Genomic DNA, 20434 nt, shown 5'->3' with positions numbered 1-20434 from the left:
AAGGATAGGTAACATTTAGTGAACTTGTAAGACACTTTTTTGCTTGCCTTACTTTGGGCTGTGAGCCTCTTCCCCAAAATCCGCTAAGGGTACCCGGTCCCTCCTCTGCCATCAGGAGGATCGTTGATAGAAAGATCCTGAACACGGTCTCAGGAAGCAGGGAGGCCTGCATTTGAATCCCATGTCTACTACTTATTAACCACAAGATCCTGGGCCAGCCACTTCACTTTCTGACCCTCAGTTTCCTCCTTTGTAAAAATGGAGATAATAATATATGGTCTGGAGGGTGGCTGGAGGTGCAACTTGATTCTGTCCACGAAAGGCCCTGTCCCAGAGCCAGGCACATACGGACTCTGTGCTCCCTTCCCAGGCACTAACCTCACTATTCTGGACACAGCCAACTCTCCATCTGAATCACACTCAGAGGCAGTTCCACAAACAAGGGTGATTTAATGTATTTCAGCACATTTCGACTCGACAATATTATATAAAAATAGAATTCTTTGTTAAGACAGCAAGGTGGAAAAATCACTGCTACTCACGAAATACCGTCTTTAAGAAACAACAAACATACAAATCAGTGACGCTGAGCCAGACGATTCATCTCTCCAAGCTTGTTTTTCCATCTGGAGAATGGGCAGGTGGGATGTCCCCAGCTCACCGTGCGCGGGACCCACTGGTGGCAGGAGATGACCCTGGGCAGCCCTCGCACCAGGCGTAATGCACGCCCATGTGGTGGGCAGCCTACTCCTCTTTCTCTCCCTTCCCCCCACCCCGTGACTGTCATGGACAGAGTCTCAGGGTGGTGCTGGCGTGGCCTTAACGCCACTCAAACATGTGTTTGTTTCATTTTCTAACAGAGAAGAGACAGAGCTCAGGCTCCAAGGCTTGGTGACACCAGCTCAGAGGACCCCTCCCCAGCAGATTTCTTTTTCAGTCACTTTCTATTTCTGGCAGCAAGCGATACATGTTGTTACCGGCAGAGGAAAAAAAGTCCCCTTTTTAAACAAATTTAAGTTTAAAAAATGAGACTGTTTAAAGGAAAATACCTGGTAAATAACAATACAAAATATAGCAAAAAATAATAATCACGATGATGGTAAAGAAACACTCCATTAGGTCAACCTAAGAATATTTCTGACATAGGTCCTGCAATTTTGTGATTCTAAAACAAGGTTGAAGAAATACAACGACATCTGGGTACCTTCCTAAATAACCTGTAGCAAGGAGCTAACCCACTCATCTCTCCCTCTTTTCTCTATCGCTTATATTTTTTAAAAGAAGAAAGAAAAAATAATAAAGATTGAAACAAAGGTGGGTTTAAAGCATTGTCTCCCAAGCTGTACTTCAATATCTCTGATACCAGCTGGAGCTGCCTGGTGGGAGAATCGTCTCTTCCTAATGATTGTGGCTCCAAGGTGTCACCTTTAAAGGGAAAAGGCCCTTTTTTGAACACAGGTGAAAATCTAGTCTCAGTGACAAAGCAGCCCTGATTTGGAAGGGGGAAATCAGAAGGGCTTTTCCCCAGCACACCAGGGTAGCAGCCACGTACAAGAGATCTTCCTGGAGCTATTTCTGCGGCCTCCTCCCTTCCCTTCCAAGCCAGGAAGGAAGAGGCAGCTGAGGGTTGCCATGGAAACTGGCTCCGTCCTCCCACAGGAGGCTGCCAGCCCTGATTTCCTGCAGAGTTAAGAAGCAGGAGGCAGTGGGGGTCACCCAGGCGTGAAGATGGGTTTCCCTGGGGATATCCCGCCTCCTGCCAATCACAGTGCCTGTCTGGGAATCCTAGGGCCGCCTGGAGGCTGAGGGCCAGGGAAGCCCCCAAGCCCCGGTGCCACCCTGAGAAGAGACTAGCCCCTGGAACATTCAGAGATCTCAGGTCCTCTCTTCTCGCTCCAGCTAAAGCTACAGGGACCTAGCTATATGTGTGTATGCGTGTCCACATCTCATGAGATGCATCCACCCATGGGTGTCTCTGGCTCTGTCAGCTCTCTGATGCCAAACAGAACTGCCGGTCCACCACCCCATTGAGCCCAAAGAGCACAGAGCCACCCATCTAGCATTTGCTACTGGGACAGTAAGTCTGTTTGCAAAATTCTATCAGCTTACAAGCTGTGCGACTCTGGGCAAGTCACTTCACCTCTCTGAGCCCATTTCCTCAACTATAAAGAGGGCATAACCATCCTCTCTTTGCAGAGATGCTGTGAAAAGTAGAAATACTATATCTACTGTTCCTGTCACAGGCATTTAGAGGGTCCTCAATAAACAGGACCTAATATTAATACTTGTCATCATAATAAAAGTTTCCAGGCAATGTTTCTTTTTGATCTTTTTTTTTTCCTAAAGCTGATGCAAAGGCAAGTTTTCATCAATGATCTGTTTGATCAAAGGGTGGTGCACCCAGGATAGGATGGACCATTGGTCTGAGAACCAGTCAGCGGGTTCCCACCACCTCCTACAATATCACCTCTGAGAGTAGGAACAGGGTTCTCAAACTTGGGTGTCTTCGGGGGACAGGAGGTGCTGTGACTAGAAAAGCAGACCAAGTAGAAATCCTGGTGAACCAGAGCCCACAGGCCCCCGGTAGGGAGACAGCTGCTACTGAGCTCTGGCCAGTGGTTGCCCTTGGGAATATGGGCCCAGTGTGGACAGATCTTTCAAGTTTTCAAGAGAAGCTGGACATTTTGAATCAACTTTCCCAAAGATGACAAGATAACACTAATGTATTTTTTTTTAAATGTAGGACAAACAAAACAGGCCTGCAATCTGGACGGTGCCCACAGCTGGAGCTTCTAAGCTAGAATGTAGGAAACCAACACCTCCTCTTCTTTGGCTTGACCAGTCCCAGGAGCCCTGGCCGCTTCCTTTCACTGGGGCCATCCAGGCGGGGCTGTGTCTTGCTAACTCCCTGCCTGAGTCCCAGCGCTGGGAACACCCACCCCGTCTGGAGCCCATAACCGTAACGCACAGAAGCCTGGTCCTCAGAGCCCATCATCTGGAGGCTGCCCCCACTCCACACTGGGGATGCACCAGCATCGGGAAACCCTCCAGCATTTTCTCAAGGATCGGTGTGAACGGAGAGATGCGGGAAGTGTCTAGCAAGTGGGGCGCCTAGGAAAGCAGATAGTGTAAGAGACTCTTTGGCTTTGGGTAGTTTAATAAAAATTGGGGGACAGAGTTTATTTCAACAGACGCACTGCTAGGCCCACATGGCCTTTTAGTGGCCAGCATCTGCTCTGACTGGTTAGGGTCTGGACGGCACCACTGTCAGGGCCTTGGACGGCAGCCCGTGGGGGCTGGGGCCAGAGCAGTGGGGTCTCCTAGTTGTGCCCCGTCTGCCCGAGCTTTAGTGGGTATCCTAAAGGTGAGAGGGGCAAGAGGGGCTGGGAGCGGAAAGAGCCTCATTTTGGAACTTAACCTTTGCAGCAGATAATCCACAGAGCTTTTGGTGTCTTTTCTTCACTCCCCTACTTTCCCCTCCCCCAGACACAGCCTTCTAGGAAAAACAGTAGGGAAGGGATAACGCTTGGCACCGTTGGGTGTTCAAAGCTCTGTACCCAGGCCGAACGCAGGCACAGAACGTTGGGCGACTAGGGTCAGGCTGGGTGCGTGGAGTCCCATCTGCCCCGGAGCTCAAGGCCGGATGCGGTAACGGACAGGCACGTCGTGTTCTGGCTGCATCAGCCCGAAGCCATACCTGCTGAGGTCAAACAAGGGCATCTCCACGTCCGGGCTGATCAGCTCCAGGTCAAAGCGCGCCAGCACGAGGAACACGAATCTGCAGAGAGACAGTGTTGAAGGCGTGAAGGGGGAGAGTGGGAGGCCTGTTTGGAGTCAGGCAGGAAAGCAATGGCGTCCTCCTGGGTCTCACCCCAGCTCTCACTTTGGTTAAAGTGGGAAAGGAGGGCGCGAGAGCAGAGCACAGGCATTTCCTGCTCACCAGTCCAGGAGCTCCCGAGTCCTGGCTGATGGCCTGTGGGCAGGAGCGACGTGGGTCAATTCCACATCAAAGCATTTCCGAGCCAGTGCCTGACTCTCCAGCTTTCTCTACTGCCTGGCAGCTGTGTGGGTTCCATGCTGAGATGATGGAGTGGGAAGATGGGAAGATCCTGGCCCCTGAGTCCCTGCACGGAGGGGAAGAGCCCCCCCAAACCCACAGCCAACGTTGTGTGAGTGGGAACTAAACCTTTGTTATACGAGCCACTGAGACTTGGAGGTCGTTTGACACAGCAGAGCACAGCCTAGCTTGTGATTAACACGGACAGTGACCCTTCCTGATTCTTCCCACCATACGCAGCCCAGACCCCCACCAAACTCCTGGAACCGTCTGCCTCGTCTGGGCTGCTGCCGAGCCACAGCTGCCTCTGTGAGATCAGAAGCAGGCACCCCTCCCTCCAGATACCTTACTGCTGTCTGGGGAAAACTGTTAGAATATACCAACTTTGCAAGAGCAGGCAGGCACTCTTTACTGCCACCTTCTGGAAAGCTGTCCTAGTAAGTACACAAACCACGTGATGATGTAATCAGTGGGCCCCTAAATGTGGTGGCAGCCCCACCTGATGTGAACGGGTTCCACCTGCCTTATCTTACCACCACCTGTGTTAATAAAGGTCAGGCTGGATCCTCTACTACTCTGGACCTTACCACCCGCTCCCACGGCGAACCAGATGCCCAATGCCGGACAGAATGCATGGCAGGGATTCTTTAATCTTATTGAACGAGTGAAAAAGAGGGAAGATGAGGACAGAGCAATGTCAACGTTCTGGGCAGGAGAGCTGGGCGCACACCTGGGTTCTGCCTTTTGTTTTTCGGCCATGGGATCTTAGTTCCCCTACCAGGGATCGAACCCATGCCCCCTGCAGTGGAAGCACAGAGTCTTAACCACTGGACCACCAGGGAAGTCCCTGGGCTCTGCCTCTTAAGGGCGTGTGATTCTTCCCACTCAGGGCCTCGGTTTCCCCATCTGGTCAAAGAAGGTCAACAAGGTGGGATGTATCCATTCCAGCTCTGAAGCTGCAGGATGGTAGAGGGTGAGTTTATATGGGTGGGGTGGGGGGTGGAAGGTATCTGTACCCACACCTGGATTTGGATCCTGGCACCTCCACTCACCAGGTGCCTGACCGTGAGGAATGATTGGACCTCTGGAGTCAGTGATAGACTGACCAGCTGGCAGGTATCATGACAATTAACTGAGATTAAAATAATAACAAATTAGCTCAATTATTGAACACTATGTTCCAGACACAGTGCTAAGCATTTCATATCCATTATCTCTTTTTATCTGTCCAAAAACTTTATGGAGTGGGAACTTCAGTCGGTTCTGCTGCAACACTTGTTTTGAACATGTGCATTTGTTCCAGTGGGATTGATCTATTAGGGCAAGAATGAAGCGTAACACAAATTTCACATTTGCTTGTGGTCATTTCATCTGCAAGAAACACTGGGAGAATGAAAAACTGCACCCAGCTGAACCAAGCTGAGCAGGAATTCAGAAAACGCACACGCCAGTGGGTGGTGACCCACACCATTCCCTTCAGGCCTCCGACCTCAGATAACCCTCCTCCCAGGCGTCATCGTAACTCACAGCTCCATCCAATGCCCACTTGCATGGCAAACGTCAGGTCGTTTTCAAAGTAAAGCACCGTATTTATTGGAGCACTTAGGTATTTCTGTTTATTCCATTTAACATGTGTAAACCTATACTACTGTATTTTCCTAGGTGCATATCTTTTTGTGTGTGTGTCACTGGTGAAGTTTTTGAGGGTTGGGCCCCAGCCCTATCTCCCCCACAATCCTGTGGTTTTTACTTTGTGATTTCCCATGGTGCGGGGATTTTTAGCAATGCACATGAAGCGTTAGAGCAGAACCAACTGTATTATTATCTCCATTTTACTGTTGAGAAAGCTGAGGCCAAAAGCTTAATGTAATGTGCCCATTCACTAGCATAATGCCTAAACATTAATAATAGTAATATTAGTAATCACAAATAATAACTTTTATCAAATACCTACAATGAGCCAGGCAGTGGCTAAAGTACCTAGAAAGGTCCACTTCATTTGTCCCGACACCCCTGGGATGCAGTATGATCAGTACTCCTATTTTACAGTTGAGGAAACAGAGGCACAGAAGGTTACCCAGCTGGACAGAAGGACAGGCGGATGTCATAACCCCTGGTCCCATCTGTTTGTGATCCGACGGCCAAGGCTCTTGGGGCCCAGGGAGAATTCATGAGGCACTCGGCTCCCCGTGCCCGGTACTCACTGTTTGATGCTGCTGATGGCATAACCCCTCCCCAGGCACTGGTTGTGCCCTGCTCCCCATGGCATGCTGTAATTCTTCAGTCGCTTCCCATCCTTGTAAAAGTCTTTCTTCTCTGATCCATCAGGGTTCAGGAATCGGTTGTATTTAAATACCTGAAATAGGAAGAAGGTCCCTTTCTGATGCCACCCCCAAAATAGGCAGGACAAAGAAAAATGTATGAGGATGTTCATCACAGTCTTGTTTATAAGAGAGAAAAACTGGAAATAATCCCCAACTGATAGGGGATTGGTTAAAAATTATGGCAGCTCTTTATAATGTTGAGCTTGGCCTGTGTGTGCTGACATGGAAAGAACTTTTAAGACTGGTTGTTGAGGGCTTCCCTAGTGGCGCAGTGGTTAAGAATCTGCCTGCCAATGCAGGGAACATGGGTTCGAGCCCTGCTCCAGGAAGATCCCACATGCCGTGGACCAACTAAGCCCGTGCGCCACAGCTGAGCCTGCGCGCCACAACTACTGAAGCCCTCACGCCTAGAGCCTGTGCTCTACAAGAGAAGCCACAACAATGAGAAGCCCACGCACTGCAATGAAGACGCAATACAGCCAAAAATAAAAACAAATAAATTAATTAAGAAAAATAATAAAAGGACTGGTTGTTGAATGAAAAAAGAAAGTGTTGGAATAACATGTATTGTGTGATCCTGTACTACACACCTGCCTATTCATTGTGTGTGAGTGTGTTGTGTGTATGTCTGTAAAGGCATAAATATTATCTAAAGGACACACTCCCAACCACTGTTAGAGAACCCTGTGGAACTGGAGAGGAAGTGGAATGAAGACAAATTTTTACTTTTAAATATATATGTCTATATTTCTATCTTATAAGTATATATTACTTTTGCAATTTAAAATAAAAGAAATTAAAATTATTTTTAAAAAAGAGAATGCCAATTTCCTTTGGTTACATTGTAGAGTGGTAATGTGAAGACTGTGTCTGAGCATAGGGCTTTGTTGTACAGAGTAGGTGCTAAATGAAGGAGGGGTGGAAGGATAGGTGAATGGACCAGTGGATAGACAGGTGGAAGAGTGAGGTGATGGATGGATGGATGGATGCATGCATGGATGGATGGATGGATGGATGCATGGATGGATAGATGGATGGACGGATGGTTGGGTGGATGGATGGATGCACAGCACAGAACCTGGCACACAGAAAACATCCAAATCTGTTAGAAACTGTAAAAGTTTGCCCCATCTCAAATTCCAGGGAGAGGTAAAAGTGCTGGGAAGCTGACATTATAACATTCTGAAAACAGGAAAAATTGCTCAGCTGTCCCCTGCAAAGCGCTTAGTGTGTGCCAGGTGCTATGATCTTGGTTACATGATCACATTTAATCTTCCCGACAACGCTGTGAGGCAGGTGCTATTCTGAGGTCCATTTCACAGGTGAGGAAACAGAGATACAGAGAGATGAAGTGATCGGGGCAAGGTTCCACAGCAAACAAAGAGCAGAACTGGCTGCCACTCAGATAGGACAGGTCCTGAAGCCACTCATCTTCCCCCACAGCCCCTGGTATGCCTTTTACCTCTGGGTCTGTGTAGATCTCCGGGTCCTTCTGGGGACTCAGGAAGGGGAAGAGGAGGAGGCGGTCGCCACATCGCAGGGTGAATTCCCGCCCATCTGCCATGGGCAAGGCCATGTCCACCACGACCTCGCGGGTGATGAAGGGTGCAGCGGTGAGCCTGAGGCTCTCACTCAGCACGCTGTCTGCACAGGGCAGGTAAAAGGGGGGTTCAGCACTGTCCTCTTCCCCACTCGAATGCCACCCCCAGCTCTCATTTTACAGAGGCAGGTGGGAAGGCTCAGAGAGGGTGCATGACTTGCCCACCATCACAAAGCAAGACCCAAAATGGCCAAGTGATGAGATGTGATTGCTGCAGTCTTCAGAGACTTTGGACATGAAGGTTTGGGTCTGACCCTAAAAGAAGCTGTGAGGGAAGGTATCTTCCAGGGAGATACCACAGCAGGCTAGGGAAAGAGCAGGGCCATCCATATTGGTTGTGTCTGCCTGCCCAGCATACATTCCCTTTCTGGAAACAGTCCCCTGCTTTCTTCTGGGGACCATCCCCTCCCCCACTCTCAGGAGTTGGGCTGTTGATTTCACTCCCAACACCTGGGATTGGGCTGTGATTGGCTAATCAGAGCACCCATGATTGGCTCCAGATGGGCACACGGCCCAAAGAGAGCCAAAGAGACACATTCCTGGGGCTCTGGGTAGGAACGTTGCAGAGAAGCACACCCTCCCAGAGCCGGGAACACATCAGCCCGGAGCCACTGGCAACCATCTGAGACTGGAGTCAACCCAGTGGAAAATGAGGCTGAGGATGGACAAAGACCTGACGGCATTGCTAAAGCACCTGGATCTACCTGTGCCTGAAGCCAGTCCCTCTAGACTTTTTAGTTACCTGCCCCACATGAAGTCCCTTTTCTGCTTCAGCCCATTTAAGTTAGGTGTTTTGCCACTTGCAACAAAAAATCTCCCACTGAGACCATGAAACATGGGTAGTGGAGACCAGGGCATGGAGATGCCAGGTCTATGAAGATAGGAGGCCCAGGGGGACCCTAGGTCAGAGGACACCGATGGACCCTGGACGCTGGGAACCCATGACGGGGAGGGCGGGCTTGGGGGCCCATGATGCCCTGGCCTTTGGGGCTGTCTTGGAGGGTCTGACTGTCTCACCAAGCACAGGCATGCTGTCCAAAACCTTCTGTGGGAGGGCGGTCATCTGCGAAATGGGCTGCTCTACTTGCAAGAGCATAGGCTCAAGCTCTCCGCGGACAGCAGCCAGGGCCTCGGGGGTCCTGAGAAGGAAGAGCAGGACCCAGAAGGCGGCAGGACCCATGTTCCCCTGAAACGAGAAGGCGCCCCCATTACAGCATCAAGAGCGCAAAGCTGGGCTGGGAGCTCACCAGTCTGTGCCACGGACACAGCCTGGGCCAAGGCACTGGGGCCGGGAGGCCTGGGTTCCCACTCCTGAGGACCCATGTCTATCTTCGGCCTCAGGACACGGCCCAAATATGCTCTGGTGGCTTTGGCCTAGCCCAATGCCTGCTTCAAGGCCACTCTTGGCATCCCTGACCTTGAGCAAAATCATTGATCTGAGGTCACACAGGAAACCTCCATAGCTAATCAGCGAAAATGTCAGTACAAAGTATATCAGTTAAGATTACTGTTAACATCTGAGGATGGATGCATCCTTAGCCCCAATTCCCCAACCTTCCCTGCATGCATGCTTCTTACCGTGTGACTCTGCACTTCCTCACGTTAAAGGGGCAGAGCGTATTTCCTCAGCCCCTTGGATTTGGGCTGAGCCATGTGACCTGCTTAGGCCAATAGAACGAGGCAGAATTGACAGAACAGCAGTGCTAAGTCTAGGCCTTAAGAGACCTTGTGGCTTTCTACTTGCCCGGCTAGCTGGCTGGTCCCAAGAGGAAGATGAGAAACACCCGGAGCAGAGCTGAGCTGTCCAGCCGAGCCTGGTCTAGACCAGCTGACTCCCAGCAGACCCACAGACAGGTGAGTTAAATAAACGCTCATCAAGGTATGCCACCGAGTTTTTGTGGTTGGTTGTTATGCAATAATAAGAAACTGGTACAAAATCTGAATGTTTGCTTTCAAATATTTGAATATTGTGTACATATATAGCAAAGCAGCAATAATCAATGATGACTGTGAAAGCTATTAGTTTCTTGAACAAAAATTATGTAAAACTTCCCAATAGGTAAATAATTAGGAAAACGGATAAAATTTCTTGCCCCAAGACTTCAGCCTTGGCTCACTATTTTAATACTCCGGTATTCAGCATGTGGCTAAGATATGATGGGGTATCCTTAAATGAACTCTAGATATGGTTGGAATACCAATTCACCTCGATTTGGAGGAAGATTTTTGTCTACCATAAATGACTATCTTATCCAATCTTAATAATGGAATATTAAGGAGTCATCACATATCATGTTTACCCAGAAATTCAATGACAGACACTATTACACATGGACGAAAGGACATTTGCACAAGGATATTTCTCACGGTGCTGATGTAACAGAAGATTGGAAGCAACCTCAATAGGAGATCAGTGTGATAAATGATGACCCAGCCATAGGATGATGACACCGGAAGTTGCTAAAAAGGAGCTGACTTTGTGCGTGCTGATGTGGGACAGTAGCCAAGACGCACTGAAGCAAGATGCGGGACGGGGCCTCATCGTGCTACCATTTGTGTGTACATTTAAAGAGAAATATATATGAGAAAGCACAGACCATCTCTAGAAGCAGATTCAAGAACCTGGCAACTGAGGTTTCCTCTGGGAGGGGAGAGAGGCAGAAAATAAATGCACAAAGCATCAATGATGGTGAAACAGATTTTCTTTCTCTTTAGCTGCCATGAATTTAGAGGTGCCAGGTGCCCTCATTCAATCTTCCTATCAAGCAGGCACCGTTATCACACCTTCTTACTGAAAAGGAAAACTAAGCATGCCCTAGTCCCTCCCCACTGCCCAGCAGATTGTGGGGGGCTCAATGGTATTTGTCAAATAAACATCTATGTTCCTTTGGGCTGGGGACCTCCAAGGCAGGCCTGGAGGTGGGCTGGCACAGCCCAGGACCAGGTCTAGGCAGAGTTGGGTTCAAATCCCAGCTGCCCACTTCCTGTGACCCTGGACAAGCCACTCCCCTCTCTGGGTTTTAGAACCTCCCTCTTGGTAAAATGGGAATAAATGCGTGCCCACTCCTGGGGCAGCCACAAGGAATACGAGCGACTCCCACAGGCTGAGCACACGATAAGTGTTCAGAAGTGGTCTCCCTCTCTCACCAGCCCCTCCCTCGGGTTCGAGAACCGATGGAGGCCTTGGACTCTCTCTGAGATTTCCTCCAGAGCCTCAGGTCCGGCTGAAACAAGCAAGGTCACTTGCTGTCCATCACTTAAACAGCCAGGGGAATGCAGGCGATAAATAATTCAGCTTTGGGTTAACTCAGTGCCAAGGCCATTTTACCTGCCCAGATGGTCAGATGCGGGCCACCACTCATTAATTACAAAGCAGGAGTGGGAAACAAGGCTGCTCGGTTAACTTTGCTTTCAGGAAGAAGCTGTGGCAAGTTAGGGAAGTGACGAAGACTGCTTTCCGCCCAGCTGCACCGATGTGTGAGCGTGCATGTGTGTATGATCACACAGCCATGAGATCCTTAGTCCACTACCCTGGAAGCTGAGTGTTCTCCCACAGGACCTTGCCTCAGTTTACGAGGACACTTCTGTCTAATCTCCCTCCCTCTCACTGCAGCAAAAGTCCACCACCCAGCAGCGCCTGTGCTCTGTTCTACCTTTTCTGTGAACGACGGTATCTGACCTCCAGGGGGCGCGCACTGTGAGCCAGACCCGGTGCTCAGCGGCTCACGTGCGCCACCTTATGGCCTCCTCTCCGCACTGTCAGTCAACTGGAGTGGGGACACCTGCAGCCCTGCCTGCCCCGCACCACTCCCCTGCCTTTGGGTAACAGCAGCCCATTTTCCTTCGGAGAACTACCTCCACTTCATGTGAAGTCCAGTGGATTGTCTGGGGCGAAACTACCCCCTCCAGATCTCAGGTGTGACCATGTGACCCCAGCCTGGGCCACTCAGTCAGTGACGGACTCAGAGGGGACAGGTGACCTGGGCTGGGCCAGTGGGTATCAGACTTGGGGTTTGTGCTGGAATTCACGGGAGAAAGAATCCCTCCTCCATGGGGACTGCCAAGTTGCCAAGAGCTGCTGGTGGCCTTTGCTGCCACCACCTGGGAAAGCCCATCTGAGGCGTGAGAGAACACAGAGGTGAGGGGTGGGAGATCACAGATTACATTTATTTTCATTTTTTTGTGATTAAAATTTTTTTCTAAGGGAATAAAAGAATACTCTAAGTGCAAAGTAGATCCTGGATTGGATCCTGGAAGAGAAAAGGGACAGTAGTGGGAAAACTGGGGAAGTCTGGATAAAGTATGGACTTTCAATTAATAGTAATGTACCAACGCTGATTTCTAGTTTTCCCACATGCACGGTGGTTCTGTAAGAGGTTAACACTGGGAGGAGCTGGGCGAAGCGTATTTGGGAACTCTCTGTACTATCTTTGCAACTCTTCTATAACCTATAATTATCTCAAAATGAAACTACTGAAGGGGAAAAACCCAATTCTGTGCACAGCTATTATTCTTATTACCTCCTCCTTTTGGATGGTGAAATTGAAGCCCAGAAAAGTGAAGTGATCTATTCAAGGTCACACAACTAGTCAGTGGCAGAGCTGGGATTCCACCCGAGTCTGTCTCACTCGAAACACTGCTTTTGCTTTTCATCCTCACGTTGCAGTGCCTCCACGATCACGATCGCGATCATCTCCACTGAGCAGCTGAGCATCTGTAAACCCCGTGCCCATGCAGCTCCCACAGTCCGCCTCCCCCCACTCAGGACCACCCAGGAGTTCCTGCAGCCATGGCTGCTGAGGCCAAGGCAGACGTGGAGAAGGAAGAGAGGAATGAAACTTGACTGATGGGGCCGCGACAGTTAGCGGTGTCAGTCCCAGCACTACCGTGGTCAGCAGAGCCACCCATTGCCTGACAGCTCAGAGCTGGGAGAGCAGCCCGGACCATGATGGGCCCGCAGGGGCAGGCCTTTGGGAGCTCTCCTCCCTCCGCCCACTCAGCCCACCCCAACCCAGCCCACGTCCCCTAGGAGCCAGCCTCTTCCCCTGCCTGGACCTTGGATCTCAGCCCACCAGGCCCTCCTCTAGCCCCTGGATGCTGGAGACCCCCTGACCCCTCCATCAGCCTAGACCCCAGGTCTGGGGCTCTGGACTCACGGAGCCTTTTCGAGGATCCTGTGAGATGATGTTTGTAAAGTGCTCAGTCGGGTGACTGGCACAGGGTTAAGCGCTCAACAGTATCTTTTGAAATGATTACTCCTCACTCAGATCTGACGACAGCAATCCCAGCTACCATTTCTCAACTCCTTGGAACACTTTCTGCAGCCGGCCTCTGGGTGGCGCTCCCTACGAGCTCCCCTCCCTGGCGGCTCCTCGTCTCCCTTGCTGGCTCTCCTCATCTTTCCGACCCCCACGCTGGAGAGGCCCAGGGCTTGGCCCGCTTCTCCATCCACCCTTGAACAACCATCTCTGCGCTGTCAACCCCCCAACATGTCCAGCCTGGACCTTAACCCTGGACCCCAGACTCTTCTTTTCTCCAGGCGCTCCTACCTGCCCGCTCTCCAGCTAGAACTCAACATGCCCCAAACAAACCCCCGACTTTCTCCCCCAGAAGTCACTCCTTCCACCATCTTCCTCAACTTCAGCCTTCCTGCTACTCACGCCCAAGCCTGGAGTCATCCTGGTTGACATCTTCTCCTAATGTCCCATCCAAGAGCAAAGCCTGTTGACTCTACCTGGAAATATGTCCAGAAGCCAATCCCTCTCCCTTCTGCCCTCTGGTCCAGCACCATCCTCTCTTGCCTGGATATTGCTGCGGCCTCCTCCCTGGTCTCCTTGCCTCCACTCCCCCCACTACAGTCTATTCTCAGCAATGCAGCCAGAATGACCCCTCTAAAGCAGAAGGCAGGCCATGTCACTCCTCTGCTCACAGCCTTTAAAGGGTTTCCATTTCAGAGGAAGAGCCAAAAGTGCTCCCCATGGCCTACAGGGTCCTGCATGGTCTGGCTCCTGCTACCTCCCTGCCGCATCACCCTCATCCCCACCTCAGGGCCTTTGCACTTGCTGCCCACCCCCTCCCCCATCCTACACAGCTACATGGCTCACTCTCTCACTTGCTTTGAGGTTCTGCTCAGATGTCACCCTCTCGGTGAGGCCTTCCTTGACCACTCAAAAAAGCAGGCCCTCCTCGCTCCTGCCGCCATCCCTTTTCCCTGCTTTATCTGTTCTCCACAGAACTTACGATCTGTAATACATTTTACATACTTCCGTGTTTAGTAATTGTCTGTCTTCTCCCACCACGATGTCAGCTCCTTAAGGGCAGGGGTCTTTGTTCTGCTCACTGCTCTCTTCCCAGCTTCTAGAATGGTGCCTGGCACACAGTGGGCCCTCACTAAGTATTTCTTGAATATGTTTATTGAGCACTAGTTACCTGCCAAGCACAGTTACAGGATTTTACATGGATTGCTTCCTTTCATCCTCCCCACAACGCCTTGAGGAAGGTCCTGCCGTCTCTATTTTACAGAGGAGTAAAGCGAGGCACTAAGAAGGGACTGACTTGCCAAGTGGTGGTAAAGTCAGGATCCAAGTTCAGGCAGGTTGTCCACAGAGCCTGTGCCCCAAACCACTGGGATACCCAGCCTCTTGGCCCTACTCTCAAAAGACTCGAGATCTTGAAGGGTCTTCCACCTGCCTGAATTCTGGACGCTGCCAACAACTCAATCTCAGAGGACACCCTGACCCCAACTCTTGCCCAGTTCTCCTGGCCCCGCCAAAGGCTGTTTGCCGGGCTTGCTGCCACTCAAGCCCCTAGGCCAGCATCCGGTTCTGCTGACAGAGGTCATTTCCATAGGGGATTATGGGGACAGTTTGGAGTCCCAAGTCACTGCCCATAAATATGTTATCAGACACTAATGGGGCCCCAACTGCTGATTAAACCCAGCCCCCAACCCTTCCCAGCCTCTGCCTGCAAGGACAGTTAATGGCTCTGGGAAAAAACTAAAAATAAGTCGTAAGTCAATGGGAGAGGAATTGCCCAGAAATGTCAGCCTGTGTAACTGTCACTGCCGAGGTGGGGCCCAAAGAAGGAGGGGCTCACGGTTGGGGCGGGGGCAGCAGCCAGGCCTGGAGATGCGGCATCCTCAGCCCTGCTTTCTCTCACTCCAGTATCTAGTCCTTCACCAGCTTCACTGGCCCTGTCTTCCCTTGGTTTCCAGAATCTATCCACTTCTTCCTCATCTCCATGGCCACCACCTCCCCTTCCTGGAATACTCTATCCCCACATCTTCCCCCAAGTCCCCAAATCTAGATCTTTCTTATCATCCAGGGTTCAGCTCAGTCATCTCCTCCTCAGAGAGGCCACCCTGGCCAGAGTAGACCCCCAGGACCTATCTAGTCATGACCCTGTTTTATATCCTGCATATCAGCATCTAAAATCACCCTATATCTCTTTCCCTGATGTCTGCCCCACCCCTGCCCCTGGCTGAAACAAAAGCAACACAGAGCAGGGTCTTTGAGGTCCATGGTAAGTACTCAGTGGAACTTTTAAATGAGTCTTCAAGATAACTGGTCTGCATACTTCAATAATCTCAAGGTCGCGAAAAACAACTAAAGGCATCAAAACTGTTCCATATCAAAGAAAACTAAAAAGGCAGAATGACTAAATGCAGTGTGTGATCCTGAGTTGGATGCTGGACCAAGATGAGCCATAAAGAGTATTATTAAGACAACTGGCAAAATTGGAATGCGGACTGTATATTAGATAATGATCCTGTATCTGGGTTAACTGTCCTGAATTTGATCACTGTGCTGATCAAATGATGATGTAAGGGAATATTCTTGCTCCTGGGAGATGCACGCTGAAGTAATTAGGGGCAAAGAATCATGATGTCTGCAACTAATTTGCAAATGGTTCAATAAGATACGTACAGTAGGAGACAGAGAGAAAGCAAATGTGGTCAAATGTTTAAAATTGGGGAATCACGGTGAAGTATATATGAGTTCATTAAACTATTCATACAGCTTCTCTGTAAGTTTGATGTTTTTCCAAATTAAAAACATATATATCGAATGAATGATCCTGTTCAACAGTTAAGAGAGTCAGGGAACTGGGGCAGACAGCTGGGTGTGTGCGCACCTCCCCACAGCCATACTCACAGGGGCACACTCTCACACATGTACACCTACATGCACCAGGATGTGAGCGCCCATGCAGGCACATGCATACGTGCTCGCAGGCATGTGCCTAAGTGTGCCTGATGGCACACACGCACGAGTGCACACACGACACACAAACACTCATATGCACAGCCTCACGTCCACACCTGCACACACCCACCTGTGTGGCCCAGAGCTGCAGCACCAGAGCCCGCGCCTGCATCTCCTCCGACACGCCCATCTCCTCCAGGTGCAGCAGGTAACTCTCCAGCCATTTGCTCCGGTGGGCCCGAGTGGCCAGCCTGGCTGGGGACAACAGCTTCCACAGGCGACCTTTGACCCTGCACACCTGGTCCTTATCCCCTGCAGGGACGGAGCACAGAGGATGAGGGTTACAGATCCACCTCCAGCCCAGGGTCACCCAGCCCTGACCTCCCATTAGGCCAAGGGTCTTCCAGGTGTCACCCCAGGGGATGGGGAGTTCCTGTGGGAAAGAGGCGACAGGGACCCAGCCCTTAAATGCTGGCCTGGCCCAGAGGAAGTACTCAGTCAACATTTGCTAAATGAATGGGCTTCTCAGCACAGCAGGGGGAGGGGCAGGAAACAGGGAGCCACATTCTCCCTTCCTGGGGTCTGATCCCAGAGGAACACCAGCCCATGTGGGTGGGGAGACCCTGAGAGCACACTCAGCACAGCGTCACTCAGGGGTAACAACCGAACTGACCACCAAGAGGGGACAGGTTGGTCTGGGGTCTCAAACTCAACTACCTGCAGGAAAGGCAGGTAAAGTGAATGAGGGAGGAGGGACAGGAAGGGGCCCAACGGGAGGGTCGGGTGGCTCCACTCAGCTCCACCGACCAGCCCAGCCCAGCCAGGGAGCCTGGGTTTCTAGAAGAAACTGAAATCCAGATGTTCAGGGGGAATCTTCTCATGTGTTTTAAAGTTAGCATCTCAGTAAGAAATTTTTAATCACCGCACAGGCCACAAAAGCATCTCAAGTTAAACTGGCTCACGGATCACCAGTTCGAAAACACCATTAAATAAACGATGGCGTGTTTACATTCTGGAAAACCGTGAAGCAGTGAAAACCAATGAGGAAGTTCTTTATGTCCAGCCCTCACCGGGCCCACACGGGCAGACCATTGAAGGAATAAAGTCAGATGCTTATTTATTTATTGTATTAATGTTACAAGATGATGCTGTATTGACATATATATATGTGCAAATATAAGATTTGGTTGTTCCAAAATCACTCCTTGGAAAAGGGGGAGTCGCTTGGATTGCTACAAAATTCCAAAGTACTAGAAACTCTCTCATTGACTTTTTTGAGCCACAAAGCAGTGTTTCAGGAAGGTCCATCCACCCAGTGGCTCTAAACCAGGCTGCACGTTACAGGATGTAAAACGTAGGCGACACTTATTCAAGTGCATTAGTTACGTTTTCAAATAATATGCTCCCTATGCTTTTCTTCAACCTCTAGACACTTTCAGGTGACATACTTCTCAATTTAAACCAGTGAGGCCAATTGTTATCTGAAATACATGATTTTCCTCTTTCCCAAATTTTCAGGTACTGGAGCATCACCAGGCAGGTTTAAATCTCTGGCTGCTCAGGTCCCCACCCCACCCCCACCAATCTCATCAGAATCTCTGGGGGTGCGGCCCAGGCACACGGAGATTTTAAACAGGTGGGTGCAGGGTGCAGGGTGCAGGAGGTGCTGAAGCCACCTCAGTTGATGCTGGTTCTAGATGCTTACTTACAGGACCGATCTGATGAGACTGATAACAAAAGGAGGTAAAGGGCTTCCCTGGTGGCGCAGTGGTTAAGAATCCGCCTGCCAATGCAAGGGACACGGGTTCGAGTGCTGGTCTGGGAAGATCCCACATGCCGCGGAGCAACTAAGCCCGTGAGCCATGGCCACTGAGCCTGCGCTCTAGAGCCCGTGAGCCACAACTACTGAGCCCACGTGCCTAGAGCCTGTGCTCCGCAACAAGGGGAGCCACCGCAATGAGAAGCCCACGCACCGCAACGAAGAGTAGCCCCTGCTCGCCGCAACTAGAGAAAGCCCACGTGCAGCAATGAAGACCCAATGCAGCCAAAAACAAATAAATTAATTAATTAATTAAAAAAAGAGAGAAAAGAATCAAAATAAAATTAAATTAAAATTTTTAAAAAAGGAGGGGAAATTTAACGCAGATTTAGAAATGACTGGCATTTTTTAAGGTCTGACAGCATAAGTGCAGGTCTTGAATGTCACTGTAAATACGGCTTTTAAGGATGACTTTCAAAAGCAATGCAGTATGCAAAGACAACCGACAGAATGGGAGAAAATATTTGCACATCATACAGATACTTGTATACACCCATGTTCATAACAGCATTATTCACAATAGTCAAAAGGTCGAAATAACCCGTGTCCATCAACAGATGAATAGGTAGACAAGAGGTGGCATAACCATACAATGGAATATTATCCGGTCTTAAAAAAGAAGGACATTCTGATGCATGCTACAGCAGGGGTGAATCCTGAGAACGTTATCCTAAGTGAAATAAGGCAGACACAAAAAGAGAAATATTGCATGATTCCACTTATACGAGGTACTCAGAACAGGCAAATTCATAGAGACAGAGAGTAGGATACAGGTTAATAGGGGTGGAGGGAGGGAGAGATGGGGCGTTATTATTTCATGGATACAGATCTTCTGGTATGATGAAAAACTTCTGGAAATACATAATGGTATGGCTACACAACATTGTGAAGTTTATTTATTGAATTTTATACTTAAAATGGTTTAAATGGTAAATTTTATGTTATATATATTTTACCACCACTAAGAAAACAGGAAGATACGTGAATGTCATTTGGCAAATGAGCCAAAGATGGTGGTGTATAATAAAAAATTGGATTGGCAAAAAAACAAGTAAAAAAAAATATAGCAGTAATTTGATCAAATCTGCTTAACATTTGGAGAGCTCTTAGAACAGTGCAGGATACACGAAATCTTACACAAGAGTTAGCTATTGCTACTCTACATTGTTAGAAAAAGGCAAAGTGTCTACATCAGTGTTTACTATGCACATGTGGGCAAAAGAGAAAAACAAGAATATAACACATTTGCTTGTATTTGCGTAAAGGACCTCTGGAAGGATCCACGAGAAACTAATAAAAGCAGCCAATTGTGGAGAGTGGGAATTGGGTGGAAGGAGGGATGACAAGAAGGGAGGGGAGACTTTTCACTGTTACTATTTTATATTTTCAATGTTTGAACCACGTGAAACATATTCAAAATCTGGCACCACCCCCATCCCTGTAAAACATTTCCAGCGAAAGATCACAGATTCATAGACTTACAGATTCAAAAAGCTCATTCTGTATTTCAAACAGATGATCGGGAGTGAAGAAGAGGGGTTCTGAAAAACTGAGTTTGGTGACTCCACCTGGGATCCCGCTGATGGGGAAGACGCAGGTGTCAAAGGTGGAGTCTGAAAAAGCCAATTCCTGAAATGTGAGCATGGGAAGAAAGCAACATTTCTAAACGGTTAGTTTCTATAACATGTGAGCTTAACGAGGGAGGTTCAACAAAATCAATAAGGAGACATCGGGGCTCCCTGGTGGCGCAGTGGTTGAGAGTCCGCCTGCCGATGCAGGGGACACGGGTTCGTGCCCCGGTCCGGGAAGATCCCACATGCCGCGGAGCGGCTGGGCCCCTGAGCCATGGCCACTGGGCCTGTGCGTCCGGAGCCTGTGCTCCGCAATGGGAGAGGCCACAACAGTGAGAGGCCCGCGTACCGAAATAAATAAATAAGGAGACGTTATTTCATTTCCAGTCCTAATTATTTCCATGTTTAGGTTGACCAAAAAAACAAAGCACGACAAAACAAAAAAACTTTCCCACTGGGAAAACCAGGGTTTGCTGTGTATTTAGATCAGAGTATAATTGGGGCTTGTACTGTATTTTACCACGTGGAGAAGGGTCTAGAACTGCTCTGTCCAGGAAGGAAGCCACAAGCCACGTGTGCTTACTGAGTAAATGAAATGTGGCCGCCTGGAACTGAGACATGCTATGAGTAAAAAGTACACCCCAGATTTCAAGTCTTGCATGAGAAACAAAATGTAAAATATCGCAAGAATTTTTATACTAATTGCATGCTGAAATGCTAATATCTTAGATATACTGGGTTAAAGAAAAAACATAATATTTTTTATATTTTAAAAAATTGATTTATATTTTATAAAATTGATTTCACCTCTTCCTTTTTTCTTAATGCGTCTACTAGAAAATTTAAAATTACATATATG

General features: G+C 49.3%; 1 protein-coding gene across 4 annotated transcripts in view; it reads right to left on the bottom strand.

Moving 5' to 3' along the window:
- Positions 1–430: 430 nt before the first annotated feature.
- Positions 431–20434, bottom strand: part of PTGIS (prostaglandin I2 synthase) — a 43178-nt gene continuing 23174 nt past the window's right edge. For 3 of the 4 annotated variants that reach the window (XM_004282888.3, XM_033411200.2, XM_049698663.1), the window contains exons 6-10: positions 16316–16497; positions 8999–9167; positions 7844–8025; positions 6262–6413; positions 431–3778 (exon numbers count right to left, since the gene is read on the bottom strand). In XM_004282888.3, coding sequence (XP_004282936.1) covers positions 3634–3778; positions 6262–6413; positions 7844–8025; positions 8999–9167; positions 16316–16497 — 830 coding nt within the window. In that variant the 3' untranslated portion in view covers positions 431–3633. The remainder of the gene's footprint in view (positions 3779–6261; positions 6414–7843; positions 8026–8998; positions 9168–16315; positions 16498–20434) is intronic. The other variant, XM_049698664.1, reaches the window with a different exon arrangement.

This window comes from Orcinus orca, chromosome 16, assembly GCF_937001465.1.
Source record: "Orcinus orca chromosome 16, mOrcOrc1.1, whole genome shotgun sequence".
Classification (NCBI taxonomy): Eukaryota; Metazoa; Chordata; class Mammalia; order Artiodactyla; family Delphinidae; genus Orcinus; species Orcinus orca.
Note: the sequence above shows the minus strand (reverse complement) of the source record. Positions and strands in the feature narration are given on the sequence as shown.